Source organism: Carex rostrata, chromosome 31 (genome assembly GCF_964058835.1).
Source record: "Carex rostrata chromosome 31, lpCarRost1.2, whole genome shotgun sequence".
Lineage (NCBI taxonomy): Eukaryota > Viridiplantae > Streptophyta > Magnoliopsida > Poales > Cyperaceae > Carex > Carex rostrata.
The window spans coordinates 374,711-391,130 of NC_135948.1; the positions used below are offsets into that span (position 1 = coordinate 374,711).

Consider the following 16,420-nt stretch of genomic DNA (forward strand, 5'->3'; position numbering starts at 1 on the left):
TAAACAAATCAAATCACGATTATGCCAACTTTCAATTTTGGCACGAAACCCTAGAAATCAGATTTCACAAATCGGAAGAAATCGGGAAAAAGATTGACAAACAAACTAGTAAGGAGTGTAGAGGAACTAGTCCTCGAGCAATTCGAACACAAATCTCGAGTTTAAAACGAGAATCCGAGAAATCGAGAAAATTCGAGTTTTCAAAAGAAAGAAGGAGAGAAAGAAATACCAAATAGGAGGGTTCAGAGAGATCCTCGGCTGCTTTCTCGGTTCCAAACTCGATTTCTCGCAACAATCGGGAGTCTAAAAGAAACGGAAACTCACGAGCTCTCTTTCTTCTCTCTTGGACGAAAATCACTAAAAAATGGGGAATGGTGGAAGAGAGAGAGAGAGAGAAGCTTTGATTTGGATTTTAGGGTTAAAATTTCCCTGAATGCGGATGCACCCATCCGCACTGCGGGTGGCTTGACCCGCACTCGGGACTTAGAAAGTTTTCAGACCAAATTCAAGAAAATCCGAGCCTAGTGCGGATGAATCCCACCCGCACTGCGGGTCAACTTCATCCGCACTCACTACTTAGCCGATTTCAGGAAAATTCAGTGCAATACAGAAATTCATGAGTGCGGCTGGACCCATCCGCACTGCGGGTCACTCACCCGCACTCAGTACTTAGTCAATTTTGGACCAACACAGAATTGCATGAGTGCGGATGCACCCACCCGCACTGCGGGTCAATCCCATCCGCACTGAGCCTATAAAATTCCAAAATCTCGAAATTTCGACGCGGTTTCGATTCACACTTAACCTACTTATTTAGGGGAACCTTAATTAAGGTTTAAACTTCCATTTTATTAGCACAATTAACTTGATTCTTGTTTTTAATTCATTTGAATTTAATTGTAAAAAGTTCGTAACGTAACACGGGGTCTGTCAGATATCATGTTCCTGGAACATATATCTATGTGATTAAAATGACAACTCCTTGTCTATGGTCTGTAAAACTTGACCATCATTTAATCCACATACTAACCTTACAGCGGTAATCAGTGTTCCTGCTAATTACCTTGGTCAGTGACCTTTTAAGAGTATATATCATCTATATTATGGAGTTTCACAATTTCAGTCATGAACTCGAAATGATCCATAAATGCAATAATACTCAAGGCAACAAAATGATATTAATCATCCAATTCATGAACAAAGCTTTATGATAAATTATCGTATTATTGACTTCTAGATTATTACACTAACACTTGCGTGTATAAGTATACATATTTATGCGCATCAGTTGTAAAGTTTTTCAAATATAAGTGGTCCCTCAGTTAATTAGCGGTCACTCACATTATTAATGACTAATACACGTTTTATTTTGTCTTTTTGTGCTTGAAATTGTGGTCCCCTCATATAATTAATGATTAGGGGATGGATGGAGGAAATAAACTGAGGGAAAGAAATCTTTATTCTTTAAAATATTATAAACATAGCTTTAAATGTTTAGATATTAATGTTGGAAATGAAAGTTAGACAATATTAGAAGGTTTTTTCCGTTAAACTACTGGAGGGATACGCTCGAGTATGAAGGCTCGGAGGACCAGAATATTTCTCTTAATTTATTTTTTTAAAATGGTATAAATAATAAAATCGGCTCTGCGTTCTAATTGGGAATAAAGAGCACAACATCTGAATGGTATGGAGGAGATTCATCCCGTGAGGAGTTCATATCCTGAGTTATCTCAACTTTTTGGTTAATGTCAAAACCGGGCCAAAAAGCCTATTCGATTCCTTGTAAGATGTACGGAGCAATATTATTATCAATCGAGTTGCTTTAATTCGTGCTTACAGCTCAAAGTTGGAGATATATTAGAGGAGACCACTGAGCAGTGAGACCATATATAACAAAAAATTGAGTTTGAGAACTATGATACAGTGGCAAAGACACATGGTCTCTATGTGAAAGGTAATAAGTTCGAAATTTGGATGAAAAAAATTATTTATTGTAATAACAAAGATTATTAAATAGTTGAGTGGTTTGACTTCCAAATTTACCAAAAAAAAGAAAAAAAAAAGATTGAGATATGGATCCGCATCTCATGAAGTAATTCAAATTTTGAGTTTAGATCTGAATTTTTTGCTCGTAGAGCTGTATAAAATTATTCAAATTCGTAACTTGTTTATAACTTGCTAACTGCTTACATTAACAACTCAAGTTATACAAAATTTATCACAATAAATTCCATGCCCTTCTAAACGACTCCTAAGTTGCTATTTGAATTTGTTTGTTTTGTTATTTGTCTTATTAATTATGTTTAAATTGTTTGTGTGTAGATAAACTCTTACTAAACCATTTGAATTGTTTGTATTTAAATAAACTCTTACTAGTATATAACTATAACTAAAGAAATTGAGTGATCAAACAAGTTATAAATGAGTTGTGAGCCAACTTGAGTTGATAATGAGCTGAACTCGAGTTGGTTTTACAATTTGTTATTGTCATCCGAAATCGAATTAACTCGCTCATTAACTAAATGAGCTAAGCATAAGTTGGAGGTAACTCGCTAAATCTGAGCTCATTTACAACCCTATTCGCTGAGAATCTGGCCTAATTATATCCGAGGTAGTCCTTTTAACATTCATACTAGAGCAAATCGGATGGTCCGGATTGAAATCAAAGTTTTGAGTTACTTTAGATTACAATGAGTAAATCTGGACCATTCTTTAATCTGATACGAATCTCAAAACCAACAACGAGATTCCCTTGTACTGTAGGAGCAGGATGTGAATTCCCGATATCCGAATCCGATACCTGCGGAGAGCCGAGAGCCGGATCCTATGGATTCATACTCGCTTGGTATTTTTGTCGAAAAGTACTTCAACTTCAACCCTATTCCTATGGTCGGTGTAGCAGCTGCAGCTAGCAAAAAAAACCCTATAACCCCGCTTCCTAGCTTCGTTCCCTCTCTAGTCGCTTCCCCCTTCCCCCTCGCTCGCCACTTCCCCCTTCCTATCCATCGATCGCACCTGTGTACTGACAACTCGTCGCTCGTAGTTTCTAACAAAGGGAGGAGTGGGGAAACGCAGAGAAAGGAAAACACAAACAAAAATGCCCAACTATCCGCAGCCTGGAGAAATCACCATCTGCGAAATCAATCGCCAATTCAGTACGGATTATTCTTTTCTTATAATCCAATTTTTCTGCAATAATGCTGGTGCTCACAAGGGTATTCATGAATACTGCTGTTGCATGTGTGAGAAATTTACTGTTGTACCTTAACTGGGGAGATGTTGATGTAAGATTATTGCTTGAGAGGGTTTCAATAAAAAAAATTACACTGGACTGAGCATCTGTATTTAAATCTGCCCAAGTATTCTTATTGGCTCACCTTTTTTCTTACTCTAGTTAATGCAAAAGAATTATCTGATGTGCGATCCAAGGATGTTTATGGTGAAATTCTTGTAAGTTAGCTTCTACCTCCTCATTTTTCTTCTCACTATTTTCTTATCATGTGAAATCAAACATCCTTTCACAAGTTGAGGACTGAATTTGAACTCTGCATTTTTTCCGTGTTAATATTTGTTAGTTATGTGAAACATATCTTATTTTCAGGGAATGGTCTTCAGTTCTATTCCATTTGACCCCAATTTTCTTTCTCCAAATAATGAACAAGTTGTGGAACAGGAAACATCAGAGCCTGCTACTAATCTTGTCTTTTCCAGCTTGAAGGACACAATTGCCGGTTCCTTCAAGAAGTTATTATATTCTAGTGATAATGTACGTGATTTTAATCTTTTTGTAGTGATGATTTCTTTTTACTGACCTTGCTTGTACTCCTGATAGTTGAAATTACCAACAGAAGCAAGTACACAAAAAATCAGCTGGTTCCCGCACAACCACTGTCTAGCATTTGTATCTGGTCCAAATCAAGTCACCATTAAGGACTATGAGGATTCAGGTTAGTTAAAATATTTTTTTTTAGTATTTCAAGTTGGACACTACTTGTGCTCTATTTTAGGGGGAAAAAAAACAACTCGTTGCTATTACAAACCAACATTTTTGTATTAATTGCAACTTAACCCTACTGTCTAAAGCAATTTCAAGTGAAACAAGAAATTGAATAAATTGTCATGACTTTGCATATTACCTCAAGGTTGTAAACCAAAATCTATTAATTGATATGAATTTTTGCAAAAGAAGCTCAGTGGAGTTGAAGCTGTTAATGTCTAACAAAATCTATACCTTCTCAATTCTCATGGCCAGAATCTAATTGTGTTTTGTAGAAGCATCTAAAAAATGTCCACTGTTATATTCAAGTGTTGGAATGTTTCTTTCATTTGTGAAGGGAATAACTGTTTGGTGTTATTTGCAAAAGAGCACCCTACTTGCCTACTTGAAAAACAGTTCTTTTCTGTTTCATGAACTTGACAGATGGGAAAGATGCATGCATTTTAACAAGCGACTTCCAGAGAGATGTTAAGTCAATCGAGTGGAGGCCTAATAGTGGAAAGATGATTACAATTGGTTGCAAGTAAGTACCACTTTTGTCAAGTTAAAAGTCTGTAACAACCGGAATTTTGCCAATTTTTTTTATATTTTGTGATTCAGTACTGAAGAATCATTTGATAATACCGGCAAAATATATATATCAAATAGATGCAAATGAAGATTGGATAGAAAGGATCATTGCTTCTGTGGCATTTGCAAATTGTGCCCAACATACTATTATTTGCAATGACTAACTTTGCTAAAACTAAGGTTAATTCAATTATTTAATTGAGTAAAGCCTCCACAGCCTTTTCAAACATGTTCAATATGAGGCTCTCAATTGCCCACGTAAACTTAATATCTTTTTTATAGCAGTTAATAGAAATACTTGTGCATTTTCTTACGTGTGTACAAAAAGCAGGTCTTTTTTTTCAACTATGATATATTGTCTGCAAATGCTGTAAATGGAACTGATTAAATGCACCCCGGCTTAATGTAATTTCATTTTGTTTTCAGAGGTGGGATTTATATTTGGTCGGCATCTTATCCGGCCAATACAGCAACTCTGAGGCATGGGATTGCGCCATCTGTTGGCACATTTTCTAGAGGCTCTGGCTTGAAAATGATTTTGGTGGATGTGCTAAAAGACAGAGACTGTCCTAACCAAGTGATTAGTGCCCTCAGTTGGAAACCTGATGGGAGATATCCTTTTCATTGTCTATAAAATGGAAAAACAATTAGGAATAATTGGGCACCCTGAAGAATAGAGGTTTTTTGTGCTACTTCAAAGAATCATATGCCCTTCTACCTCTCCTTAAATAAAACCTTTTTCTTCCTAGTTTCATATTGAGAGAAACAAATGAAGGTGAGGTGTGGGGACCTTTCAAATACATAGGAAACTGAAGCAAAATTTATATTTTTCCACGTGAAATTTTTTTCATTTAGGTTTCAAACATAAAAGAATTTGTGACAGTATCACATGATAATAATTATAGATGGGTTTACTTTTTTACCTTTATATTTTCCTGTGTATTCTTTTGAGGAAGATCTTTTTTGTTTTGCTTAACACAAAATGCACATACTTAGCATCTGCATCATATGAGAGCCCATTTTTCACAATATGGGATGTTGCTAAAGGTATTACAAACTTCTCTTTATTTTACTTGTTCGTATCTTTAACAATACTTAACTTAAATAATATTTCTGTAATGCAGGGGAGGGAACTCCAATTCGACGTGGATTAGGATCATCAATTTCTCTACTAAAATGGTCACCTACTGGAGATTACCTCTTTACTGCCAACTTGTACGTCATCATTTCTCCTTGTTTTTGTTTTCCTCAATACTTATGTTTTACATTCACCCTTAGTAATTCATTGGGAATTGTTGTCTCCATCATATGCAATTTACAATAGATATTCAGTTTCTTTTGCCTATAAAGAATTCATGGTTTTTTTTTTTGTATACAAAGTGTTGCAAGTACTGTTTTGTAGTTTTTATGTACACAAAATGTGGCTTGGCTATGTTTTGCTGATATTTTTATGGATGATTCTTGCCAGGTCACATTGGTTTACATTTTAAGTAAAAAAATTGAGTCCAAATTCATTTAGAAACCCTGATGATTGAAACCCGTAATTAAATAACCTTTTACATCCTGATCTTGGTAGTTTAGAAGGAAATATTCTTGTAACTTAAATTATATTCTAGGATGTTTATTTGATTTACGAAGTATATTGATTCAAAAGTAACCCCCCTTTATTTGTAGTACTTTATTTTTTTTTTCTCTTCTTTTACTTTAACAAGGGATGGCACTTTCTATTTATGGGAGACAAATACATGGACATCTGAACCTTGGTCTTCAACTAGTGGTCATGTCACTGTAAGTTCTAACTATACATATAATATGTGATTTAGATTGAAATTGGTCTTTAGTTTTTCTTTCTTTGTTGATATTGCTATTCTTTTGCAAATGAGTTATAATTGAACTAAGTGGGTCCATTTGAATAGCATTTTGTACAAATTGTAAGGTTACATGTGCGATATGAGCTAAAGTGCAGTTTTCTATAGTATACTTTTATGTTATACCATTCAGTTATGTGCAATGCAAGCTAAAATACAGTTTTGTATAATATACTGTTATACTATTCTATTTTTTTTTTTTTAAGATAAGAGTGCCTAAAACCGATATCTGTTTCGAGAAACACTTAAAATTTTAGTAACATGTATTAATCTAGAACCATCCTATTACCCAAGCCCCTTCTCTGGGATAAAATTTTGTTGTCAGAAAATTTGACTAAAAAGAAGCAAACCTTGAAATGTTACCTCCCAAAATGGAATGAGAGACCCACATCATGTAAATCGTACTGGTCACTGCCTATATATTCTGACAGATGCTGTTCACTGTTTTCAATGTATTGAAGTATCTTGCATATACAATGTAAATTTTATTTAAATTTTGTTTATTTGTAGACAATGGCATTTTGAATCGTAATGCATCCTAGCACTGTTTATTTTACGCAGAAATAGTAATAGAAGCACATGATTTAGCTTTTGTATTGTATCAGGGAGCTGAGTGGGACCCTGAAGGGCGTTTCATATTAATCTCATTCTCCAATTCAACCACTCTGGGTTGCATTCACTTTACATCAAAGCCTCCTTCCTTGGGTATAAATTTATTGTTCTTACTTAAAAAATACCAAGGATTGCAAATTATAAACCTTAGTAGATGTTAGCAGTGTGTTGATTTGATCTGGTTATTAGATTCTGAACTGAACAGATTTATTTTCAGTATAAGTAGCTCATTTTCTTTTCTTTTCTTTTTTGGTTAATTTTTCAGTTCTAAGGGTAGTTTGTTATATTTTTGCTTTTGATTTTCTCATTTTAACTCTGATTATTGAAATTAATTTTCCTAAGGCTTTATCCCTTAACTAACATATAAATGTAATTGCTAGACTGGTTGTCTGAGTCTTACGTCTAGTGTCACCCACAGGACTTTACTTTTGTAGATAATGGTGAGGTTCTTTCCAAAGCCTAAAGCCTAAACCCCCCCCCCCCCCAAAGAAAATACAAAGCATCAGTAATAATTAAACAATACAAAACATGTACAAACAATACCGAGTCTGTGAGTTTGGTGTCTATAGCCTGATATCTTGATTCATTGAATACAGATGCACAGTTGTTACCAGTTGAGCTACCAGAGCTATCCTCTTTGATTGGCAGGTATAAAATATTAACCCCAAATGAATGTTATATTTTTCTATAGACTTATTGGTATCATTAAAGCAGAAACTAATTATATATTTACTCTGCTTTAGTGGAGGGATAGAAAAAATGGCTTGGGATTCCACGGGAGAGAGATTGGCTCTATCATATAAGAATGGTGATGAGAAGTATGCTGGCCTGATTGCAGTGTATGATGTTAGGCGGGCCCCACTAGTCAGTGTGTCATTGATGTGAGTACATGAATACTTAATTTCTTATATTTTACTTGTGTTATTTACTTTAACACAAAAATTATCTCTTGAATTGCTCCAGAGGATTTATTAGAGGGCCTGGAGAGAATGCAAAGCCTGTGGAATTTGCATTCCATAACAAATTCATGCAGGGCCCACTTTTGTCAGTGGTAAGATAAATACGTTTACTTCATTTCAATAATTGAGAAAATATTCTTGTATATTTATTTGTGAAATCTTAAAACGTGCAGTGTTGGAGTAGGGGCTTGTGTTGTACTTACCCCTTGATTTTGCGCTCGCATGTAGTTTCTTGACTTGGGGGCATGATGCAAAAAGTTTATACTTTTCACTTCTCTTTGTATATTATTTTTGGTTTAAACTATCATTCTCACTCTTTAGTTCTTTAGGTATCTTAAAAGAATTTCATTTGTTGACGGTATTGTGAAGTTTTATATAAGATCTCCTTGCATGTCCCAGTTCTACATTTTGGATTTGTCTAATTTTTTTTTTATTTGTTTGAGTGCTTGTATGTTATTTGTAAGTTGTACATCCATTGCAAGGTATATTAGCATTCTTTCTAGTTTCTATTATGTGACAGGCAACAAGTCCAACAGGAGGGTTGGATAATATTTTTTTATTTTACCTTTGATTGGACTGTGGTCCTTTTTTAACTCTTCCAAATTACAATCATTTTGTTGGCCCACATGCTATGCTAGTATGCTAGATAGTCACTATATTATTTAGCCTTACGAATGTAGTTTTCTTATTCTGTTGCGATTAGGGTTTCGAGTTACTATTTTATTTATATTCTTTTGAAGGAGCTGCTTATTGGGACTATGGTTTGAGATTATTATTGTTATTATTTCGAGATAATTATTATTGTTGAAAAATGGCCTTTTAATAACTTTGATATGGTTTGAGATAAGTTTTAAAAGGCCATTTTACAACAATCAACTTCAAAACTCTATGCATGTTTATAGAAAACTGCTCGAACAACAAAACATATAACAAAGTTATTAACAATCATCTTTAAACTGGCAGTATTATATATTTATATTGGGTTATGCTGGACAAGTATGTGAAATACACTTGCAGTCTTTTATTACAATACACGGGAAGACTGCCAACTTTGTATTCCTCCTTTAGACCTCCATTCCCCTTTCATCTGTAATTTTACATATCAGCTGCATAACCTGACTTTGCAAGTGCCAAGTCAAAAGATGTCAACGAATGTGGCTGGACCACAACGTTCATTTGTGTGTTTGCATTTGCCAAAGCAGTCTGTACTGGTACCACCTACAGTACCATAAAACTTCAGTAAAGAACACTGATTGCTATATTATAGAACAAGTGATGTTAGCCAAGGGTTGCCAAGGATTGTACCTTTGTAGGGTTTGAAAATGAGTTCTCATCCATCACATTGCTAGATGTCATAACAGTTGTGGATGAATCAAGTGCATTTACTGAAGATGATAATCCAGACACAGAAATCGTGATATTCATGCTATCACTTCCAAAATTAACTATCTGCAAAAAGAATAAGAATGGCAACTAAGTTTTCTAGTAGTTTCAGTAAGGGGTATGTGTTATACTTATAACCCACCATTCTGAATAAGTGTAGTGAGAATAATGCAAAAACCCTCTCAATAAATCAGAAAGTTAAGGAATGTCGGATCAGAAATTTGCAATATATGAAATAAAGGAATTATTATAGATCAAAAGAGGTATACTTTCATCCAAAAGGAGGCATTAAACCGCAATATTTCATCAAAATTTGATATTTTCTTCTGTTATATTATTGTCAAACAGAGTAATTTACAATTTTACCTTTATTTTTAGGTAACTCGAATTATCTGAGCTTTTCCATGTGATTGCAGATGCAGCGAGTGAGCTTGAATCAGACTGAATAGAAGTAGGGTTAAAAATGGCGCCGCTTGATTCCCTGAAGTATTGTTGCATCCAGTAACTAGGCGTGCCATACATGTTTGCCGAGTTATATACTATGGCATCTGGAGTCCACCTGTTCCATTTTTGTTTTGACAAAACACCATAAATCAAACATTTTACATGTACATTATTACAAGGTTAGACTTAAATAAATGAGCATCTGAATTGACCTTCGATCATTGTTATTTACAAAGAGCGGAGCATAGCTTGCCATCTCCACAATATCACTGCATGGGAAACTCAAAGACTTAATTACTTGATTTCATTCAAAAACTACAACAGAACTCCTTAAACTATATGCATGAATTATTTAAGAGAAATCATTCGCAGAACTTCATGAGCAGCCAAATTTGCTGTGCTGCTTATACATGTATACATTATTTTACTTTGCTATTATTTATTACATTGTTTTTCTATTACTAACCTGTTTCATCTGATAATTATAGTTCTTAAAATGGGATAGAAATGAGATTGACCAACTACCAAGTGCTAAATTAAGAATGCTTTATTGGCATTACACTATTGGATGGTTTGATGATTTTTCATAAGAACACATGATTGAAAAAAACAAGAAAAAAAAGAACCTGTTCTTCTCTAGTCCGATCAGAAAAGCAGCCTCAGCTAATGAAGCCAAAAGGGTTCCATTGCCGGCATCACTTTGCCACACGGCATATTCACTGACAAAAGCCTAATAAAAAATTAACAAATCAGAAAACCTTTCGTAATTGAGAAAATTGAATGAATGTTGATATGTTAAACTAACCTTTGGACCAGATCTTGTTGCACTGTTGAATAAACCTCTCTGAGAGAACATACCATTAGCTGTGGTGTATGTCTGTTAACAAAGAACGTAAATATAAAATTTACTAAAATAATTGGTATTTATTGTTATGAAGTTTTAAACTTTTACCATACATGGAAAAGGTAAATTCTGTTAAATATTGACCATTTCAGGCAACAGTCATAATCCTGTTTTATCTGGTTTAAGTTATGTAAAACCAATTTAAGCTGGTTTACATATTCGTATTATGGAAACTATTCGGAAGTTTATATGAAATTAAGGTTTGGATACTAACATGAAAGTCATAGTAATCAGCAGGGTGATCCAGTGTGGTGCCCAATGCATTGCAGTTTGTTATAAGGTTCATATCTGGATATGCATTCTTTATTGCATAGTAGAACTTGAGATAATTTCCTGCACAAAATTAAAAATAAGCATTACTTTGATTTATTTAGTCCTATACTACCCACTAACTCTATAGTCCTTTCACGAAGTAAAATAAAAGTTTTACTTTAGTTATCGAGATATTTGCTTTAGCTCAGGGTAATGGTTAGGGATCTCAAAAAGTCACGGCGTGACCATTCGCGTGACGTAGCCATCTTTAAAAAAATTGGCATGGCATGCAAAAGGTCTGATCACGGTACAGCATAGTACGTGGTCACGTGTAATTAGGACCAAACATGACCAGTCACGTTTGGACACGTCACATGTGGTCACGGCGTCATGACTAACGTGCCATGACCATCCTTCCTAATTTGGTCACAGCACGCCACGTATAATACTGTAGCAGTCACGGCACATTTTTAGAACCCTAGTAATGGTTCAGGTATACTACAATGAATATAGGATCCAAATCCTCTTTTTTTCTCTATTCTTCTATAAATTTTTAATAATTAAAACCTAGTACTCAAATGACAAAATTAAAACTGTTAGATGTGACATTGTTTAATCTTTGCATGCACATCGAGAAAATTATATAGATAATGGAAAGATAATTTTGTTTAGTCATTGGAGTTTTATATTTTTCTATTACTATTTAAAAAAGTGTGGAGTTATCTCGAAGGCGAAAGAAACTGAATCACTTGAACCCTCCTTTCTATGAATATATAAATTTGACTTACACATCCATTACCCTCTTAGTGTTGACTCTTGAGTACCATGTTTTGCATGAACTGGTTACCACTAGATGTGCTTGAGTTGATATGAAATATTTAAGGGGGTACTCTTTGCTTGACTTAAATTGGCTGGCAATCAATGATCCTAAATACAGTATGTCTTAAGCACAAGTATAAAACAGCAGGTTATTTGTTTGCAAATATTGCTAAAGATTTGGATAATGATTTGATAAAAAAAAAATGGTTGAAGAAAGTAAATTAAAAGATAGAAAATAAACCTGTATAGTAGGGCTTGCCACAGTCTTCGTTGCCAATAGCCATATATTTCAAAGTAAATGGCTCAGGGTGACCCATTGAAGCCCTAACTGAGCCCCATGTTGAGTCAGCACTTCCCCTTGCAAATTCTAAGCTATTTAGGGCATCCTATTTCAAAAAAATCATATACCAAGAAGTTGAATTTGTAAAAACAATGTATCCAATTGAAAAGTTTAATTGCTTGGCTAAGGTATAATGATAATCAAATAGTAGTTTAAGATTTCCAAATACATGCCTGGACCCAGGGTGCTATGTTTGCGGTATTTACAGAATCTTGGTGGCTGATCCCTACAACACAAGCAAGAAAAACAATTAAAAAATTCACTTCATCTATATATACAATTAATTTATTTACATAAAACAGAGTTACGGACATAAACAAAAATTTACCATTGTTTATAACCCACACTGGAGCTGCACCAAGATCTTCCGAAAGCTACAACAAATCATGAAGTACATAAGAAAATATAGATATCAAAACAATCATTCAAGCAGGTCAGATATGTATAAAGGTTTTGGGCAACCCAGCTTTTTACTGGATCCATAAAGCCAATCATTAACGCAGCTTCAGGACAGATCTAAACCTTATCGATTGGATAGCCAATCAATTTTCTCATACCTGAAGAAACTCGAAATAGCCTAGTCCATCATCAGTCCAATAATTCCAAACATCCCCAAAATGCCCTGGCCTCTCTTCCCACGGGCCGATTGCCGCCGTCCATCTGAATGCATTCCATAGCCTCTCCCCTTCCACATAGCAACCCCCTAACATCACGGTAATTGAAAAAAAAAAAAAAAGAAGTTAAATTAAAGAGGACTTAACAGAAAGTTTTTTTGGGTAAGGTGTCAAAGCTGGGAATGAAGAAGAGTAAAATAATGACCTGGGAAGATACCAGCACTTACCAGTTTTGACATGCATGTTATTGAATCTTTTAACGATAGTAAAATTTTCTTACCAGGAAACCTAAGGAACCGAGGTTTCAGATCAGCAACCATGGAAAGAAGATCCTTCCTGAAACCATGTCCCTGCCGGAAATAAAGGAAGGGTCCAAAGAGATTAAAAATTAAGCAATTGTTGTTGAGGTATCAAATATAATTAAACAAGCCACAATGTACCTTGTAAGTGTCCATAGGCATTAAGGAGACTTGGTCTAGCCAGAAAACCCCTTTCTTTTTAGTTGTAAACTGGAGGCGTCCATTAGTTGTGGAACCAGTAGCAAACAACTCAAACTGTACCTTGGCCCAGTTTGATACATCAGAAGCAGAAGCTCTGCACAAAAAAAGGGTTATTAAGTACCTAAAAAAATACAGGATTGTACGGAGATAATTTCAAAACTGTAACAGTCATGTATTGTACGAAAAATTTGTGGCAGTAACACACACAGAAGTTCATTCTTACGCAATGTTAGTGGTTGCCAGAGTCTGTGATCCGTCAGAGTTCATTAATGAAACATTGATGTCAACTGAGTCCAGTGATTTGACATATAATATCAGCTTGTATCCCTTTCCTTTTTCTATATTCTGAAAATCATACCCAAGATGAACTATTAGTAAAAGAACCTTTAAATACATATATGCATGAAAATAAAAGGTTAAGTTAAATAAAAAATGACTAGAAGAAGCCAGGTCACAAATGAAGGACACATTTTTGGCTCAAAAGATGGCAGATAGAGATCTTTGAATATGACCTGTCATTCTGTCAGGTCAGATCCCCCTACAAGCTGGTACAAAACCAGTAAGGAGAAAAACTATTTTCAATTATACCCTTTATGTTGGTAAACACTGAATTAGTACGTGACTGAGGCTCCGATATCAAATATTAGATCATCTAAATAGCATATAGCGTTTATTATATTAGAGCATAACTTGCCAAGCAGGAAAGTATTATATCAGTAATAATACTAAGATCAATAGGGGAACGACCCCCCCCCCTCTTCCCAATTGTGAAATATTAGTGTAAAATATATCAATTAGTACGTATACCATGCCCCAGAAACCAGGGTTGTAGATGCCAACACCAGCCGAGGGGCATGCACTGGCATCACAGTTTGACTGTACTCTAAGCGCCACAGGATTCCTTTTGAAGGGAGAGGTAAGGTCGGTACCAACTAAGACGGTTGTTTCATTTCCAATAATGGCCCACGGGCTAATATCTGATGGGGTATTTTGACCTCCAGCTTCAAACCCTGAAGAGATAAGAGATGTCATGGATCCTATCTTTTAATATTCTAAACAATATTTTTCTTCAGAAAGCAAAAAGTTTGGAAGCAATAGAGCATAAAACTTTAACTCAAATTACCAGAATGCCTCCAGGAATGCATGCATAATTTAACTGTTTACCATACTACTTATTCAAGTATTTATTATGGTTTATTTTATTATTTATTTGTCATATATATTTGAAACAGATAGAAGGACATAAATTATCTGTAATGATAACAACTGTAGAGACACAAATCAAAATCAAACACAACTGAAAATTCTTGAGAAAAAAATTAGGCTTAACTGCTCAAGCCCTCTTAATCATTAAGCATCAAAAGTTGCAGAAGGACAAGAAAATTTAAAAAGAAGAGAACATATTTAGGCAAAAGCAAACATGGAAAATGAGCGGAATTTTTAGCTGCTGCAAGTTGTTATTATTTTTTATTTTTATGAAAAAAACAGTATTCTAAATAGCTAGTTGTAGCGTTTTCGGACCTTAAAAGTTATAGCGCTATCAGCAATTTTATAGCAGCACAATAGCATAGCTATTGCGGTTTTTTAGCCTTTCCGCGATGACGTGATAATCGCTAATTAGAACCTTGAAAAAAAAAATATCACCTAAATAAAAAATAGTTCATGCTGAGTACCTCTATTTCTGACAAGTTCAGACCAAATCCCACCAGCTCCAGCGTGATTTATCTCCTGCATAATTTTTTTATAAATACAAATTGTACCAATTGTGTACATTCTTATACTGAGAAGTTACCAAGTACTACCAAAAAACTAATTCAATTCTGTCCAAACTGAACCAATAAATTAACACTGGCTGGTGAATGCTCTTTAAAGTTCAAATATTACCTCGAAAAATATCCCAAAAAGTGTGTCTGGTATCTTCCGGCCAGATTGAGATGAAGCATTAACGGCTAAAGTTGCAGTTTTATTTGCCTTCAATTCACAAACACCGTAATTGGCAGTAATGCATACTACAAACAGAGCATAAATTACAACAAATTGAGACCGCCTTTTGAAATCCATAACTCAGTGCCACCTTTTCCCCGTCAAAGGAGCCAACGACACCTGTGTATTAATAGAACCAAAAAGAAAATGAATAAAATGAAAATGTTTTTCAAAATGGATAATGTAGAGGATTGCACGGCTTTGCACTGCATGTTGGTAATACCGTTACAACTGAAAGACTTTATCTTGTTAAGAATAATATTTTCAATTATAAAATGGGATGATACAATTAAAATCACTTGCTTCTCTTTTCCACTGTTCACACACAAAACAAAGTTTAATAAGTTATTGTCCAATTTTGAACAATTGATTGAACAAACCTCGGACTTGAAGCTATCGTCTCAGAAAAATCAAAACTTGCACCAATTTAGCACCTTCGAAATTCAAATTTGAACAACCATTTCCTGTGGAGAAGGCCAAAGAGTATGTGAATGCGAGAATAATAAGATCACTGAGATATTGCTTAAATAGTGATGAGCAGTGAAGATAGAGAAAGTGGAGAGAGAGAATGTGAAGAACGGTGCCTTGAAGGGAGAGACTGTGAAGTCATGCCATGGTCACGGTGCACTTGCTTGAGCAAGGCGAGAAGGAGAAGAGACCGATGTCGGGCAGATATCATAGATCTCGACCGTTGCATCCTGATCCAACAGCACAGAATAGATGAGATGAGATCAAAGACAATGCCTGGTTCTCCACGCTTTGTTGCTTCTGCGTTTTCCAGAAGAGAGAATGATTAACTTCAAAAATTATTGAGGTGGGAATATGATTCGGCGCTCCAGGAGTGAGGAGATGAAAGATCTTGGATAGTGGGCCCAAGTTACAGTGAAATTTCGGAGATAAGACAGAGATGAAAATTGAAAGATGGTTAGTGGGGCCCGTTTCATATTTATTTTTTATTTGTTCTTAAGAATCTGCCGCTCCAATTTTGGACATTCCCGTGCAACAAATCGTTTAATACAGATAGATGGTTGATAGGTCAGAACTCAGAAGTATTTATTTCACTCTTCTACTATAACATATTCACTGACAATCCGATAAGTATTAAATGGTTGGAAATTTGGGGGGGAAAAAAAAAAAAAGACTGGACCGCCCCCAGTTTTCTTTTTGGCATT

The 16,420-nt window shown here is 35.0% G+C and overlaps 2 protein-coding genes across 4 annotated transcripts; one reads left to right on the forward strand and one right to left on the reverse strand.

Moving 5' to 3' along the window:
* The first annotated feature begins 2,964 nt into the window (after positions 1–2,964).
* LOC144547336 (Transducin/WD40 repeat-like superfamily protein) lies at positions 2,965–8,360 on the forward strand. The gene is made up of 14 exons (XM_078295958.1): positions 2,965–3,158; positions 3,398–3,453; positions 3,605–3,769; positions 3,836–3,950; positions 4,424–4,523; positions 4,997–5,182; positions 5,559–5,617; positions 5,695–5,785; positions 6,283–6,358; positions 7,044–7,143; positions 7,647–7,698; positions 7,794–7,931; positions 8,014–8,101; positions 8,183–8,360. Exons 1-14 carry the CDS (start codon positions 3,101–3,103, stop codon positions 8,243–8,245), a joined length of 1,347 nt encoding a protein of 448 aa, XP_078152084.1. The 5' UTR covers positions 2,965–3,100; the 3' UTR covers positions 8,246–8,360.
* Positions 8,361–8,947: 587 nt separating this feature from the next.
* On the reverse strand, positions 8,948–16,077 carry LOC144547337 (alpha-L-arabinofuranosidase 1-like). 3 transcript variants are annotated; one of them, XM_078295959.1, is made up of 19 exons: positions 15,833–16,077; positions 15,629–15,712; positions 15,150–15,368; positions 14,939–14,993; positions 14,073–14,275; positions 13,489–13,610; positions 13,206–13,359; positions 13,046–13,115; positions 12,709–12,854; positions 12,480–12,525; positions 12,325–12,377; positions 12,053–12,197; positions 10,955–11,073; positions 10,642–10,713; positions 10,463–10,566; positions 10,049–10,105; positions 9,759–9,951; positions 9,315–9,458; positions 8,948–9,227 (listed from the first exon to the last, which is right to left on the reverse strand). In XM_078295959.1, exons 3-19 carry the CDS (start codon positions 15,324–15,326, stop codon positions 9,105–9,107), a joined length of 1,983 nt encoding a protein of 660 aa, XP_078152085.1. In that variant the 5' UTR covers positions 15,327–15,368; positions 15,629–15,712; positions 15,833–16,077; the 3' UTR covers positions 8,948–9,104. The 3 variants fall into 3 exon arrangements, with proteins under 3 accessions (XP_078152085.1, XP_078152087.1, XP_078152086.1); XM_078295961.1 differs by lacking the exon at positions 15,629–15,712 and having other exon boundaries at positions 15,761–16,043; XM_078295960.1 differs by lacking the exon at positions 15,833–16,077 and having other exon boundaries at positions 15,629–15,827.
* Between the last annotated feature and the right edge of the window lie 343 nt (positions 16,078–16,420).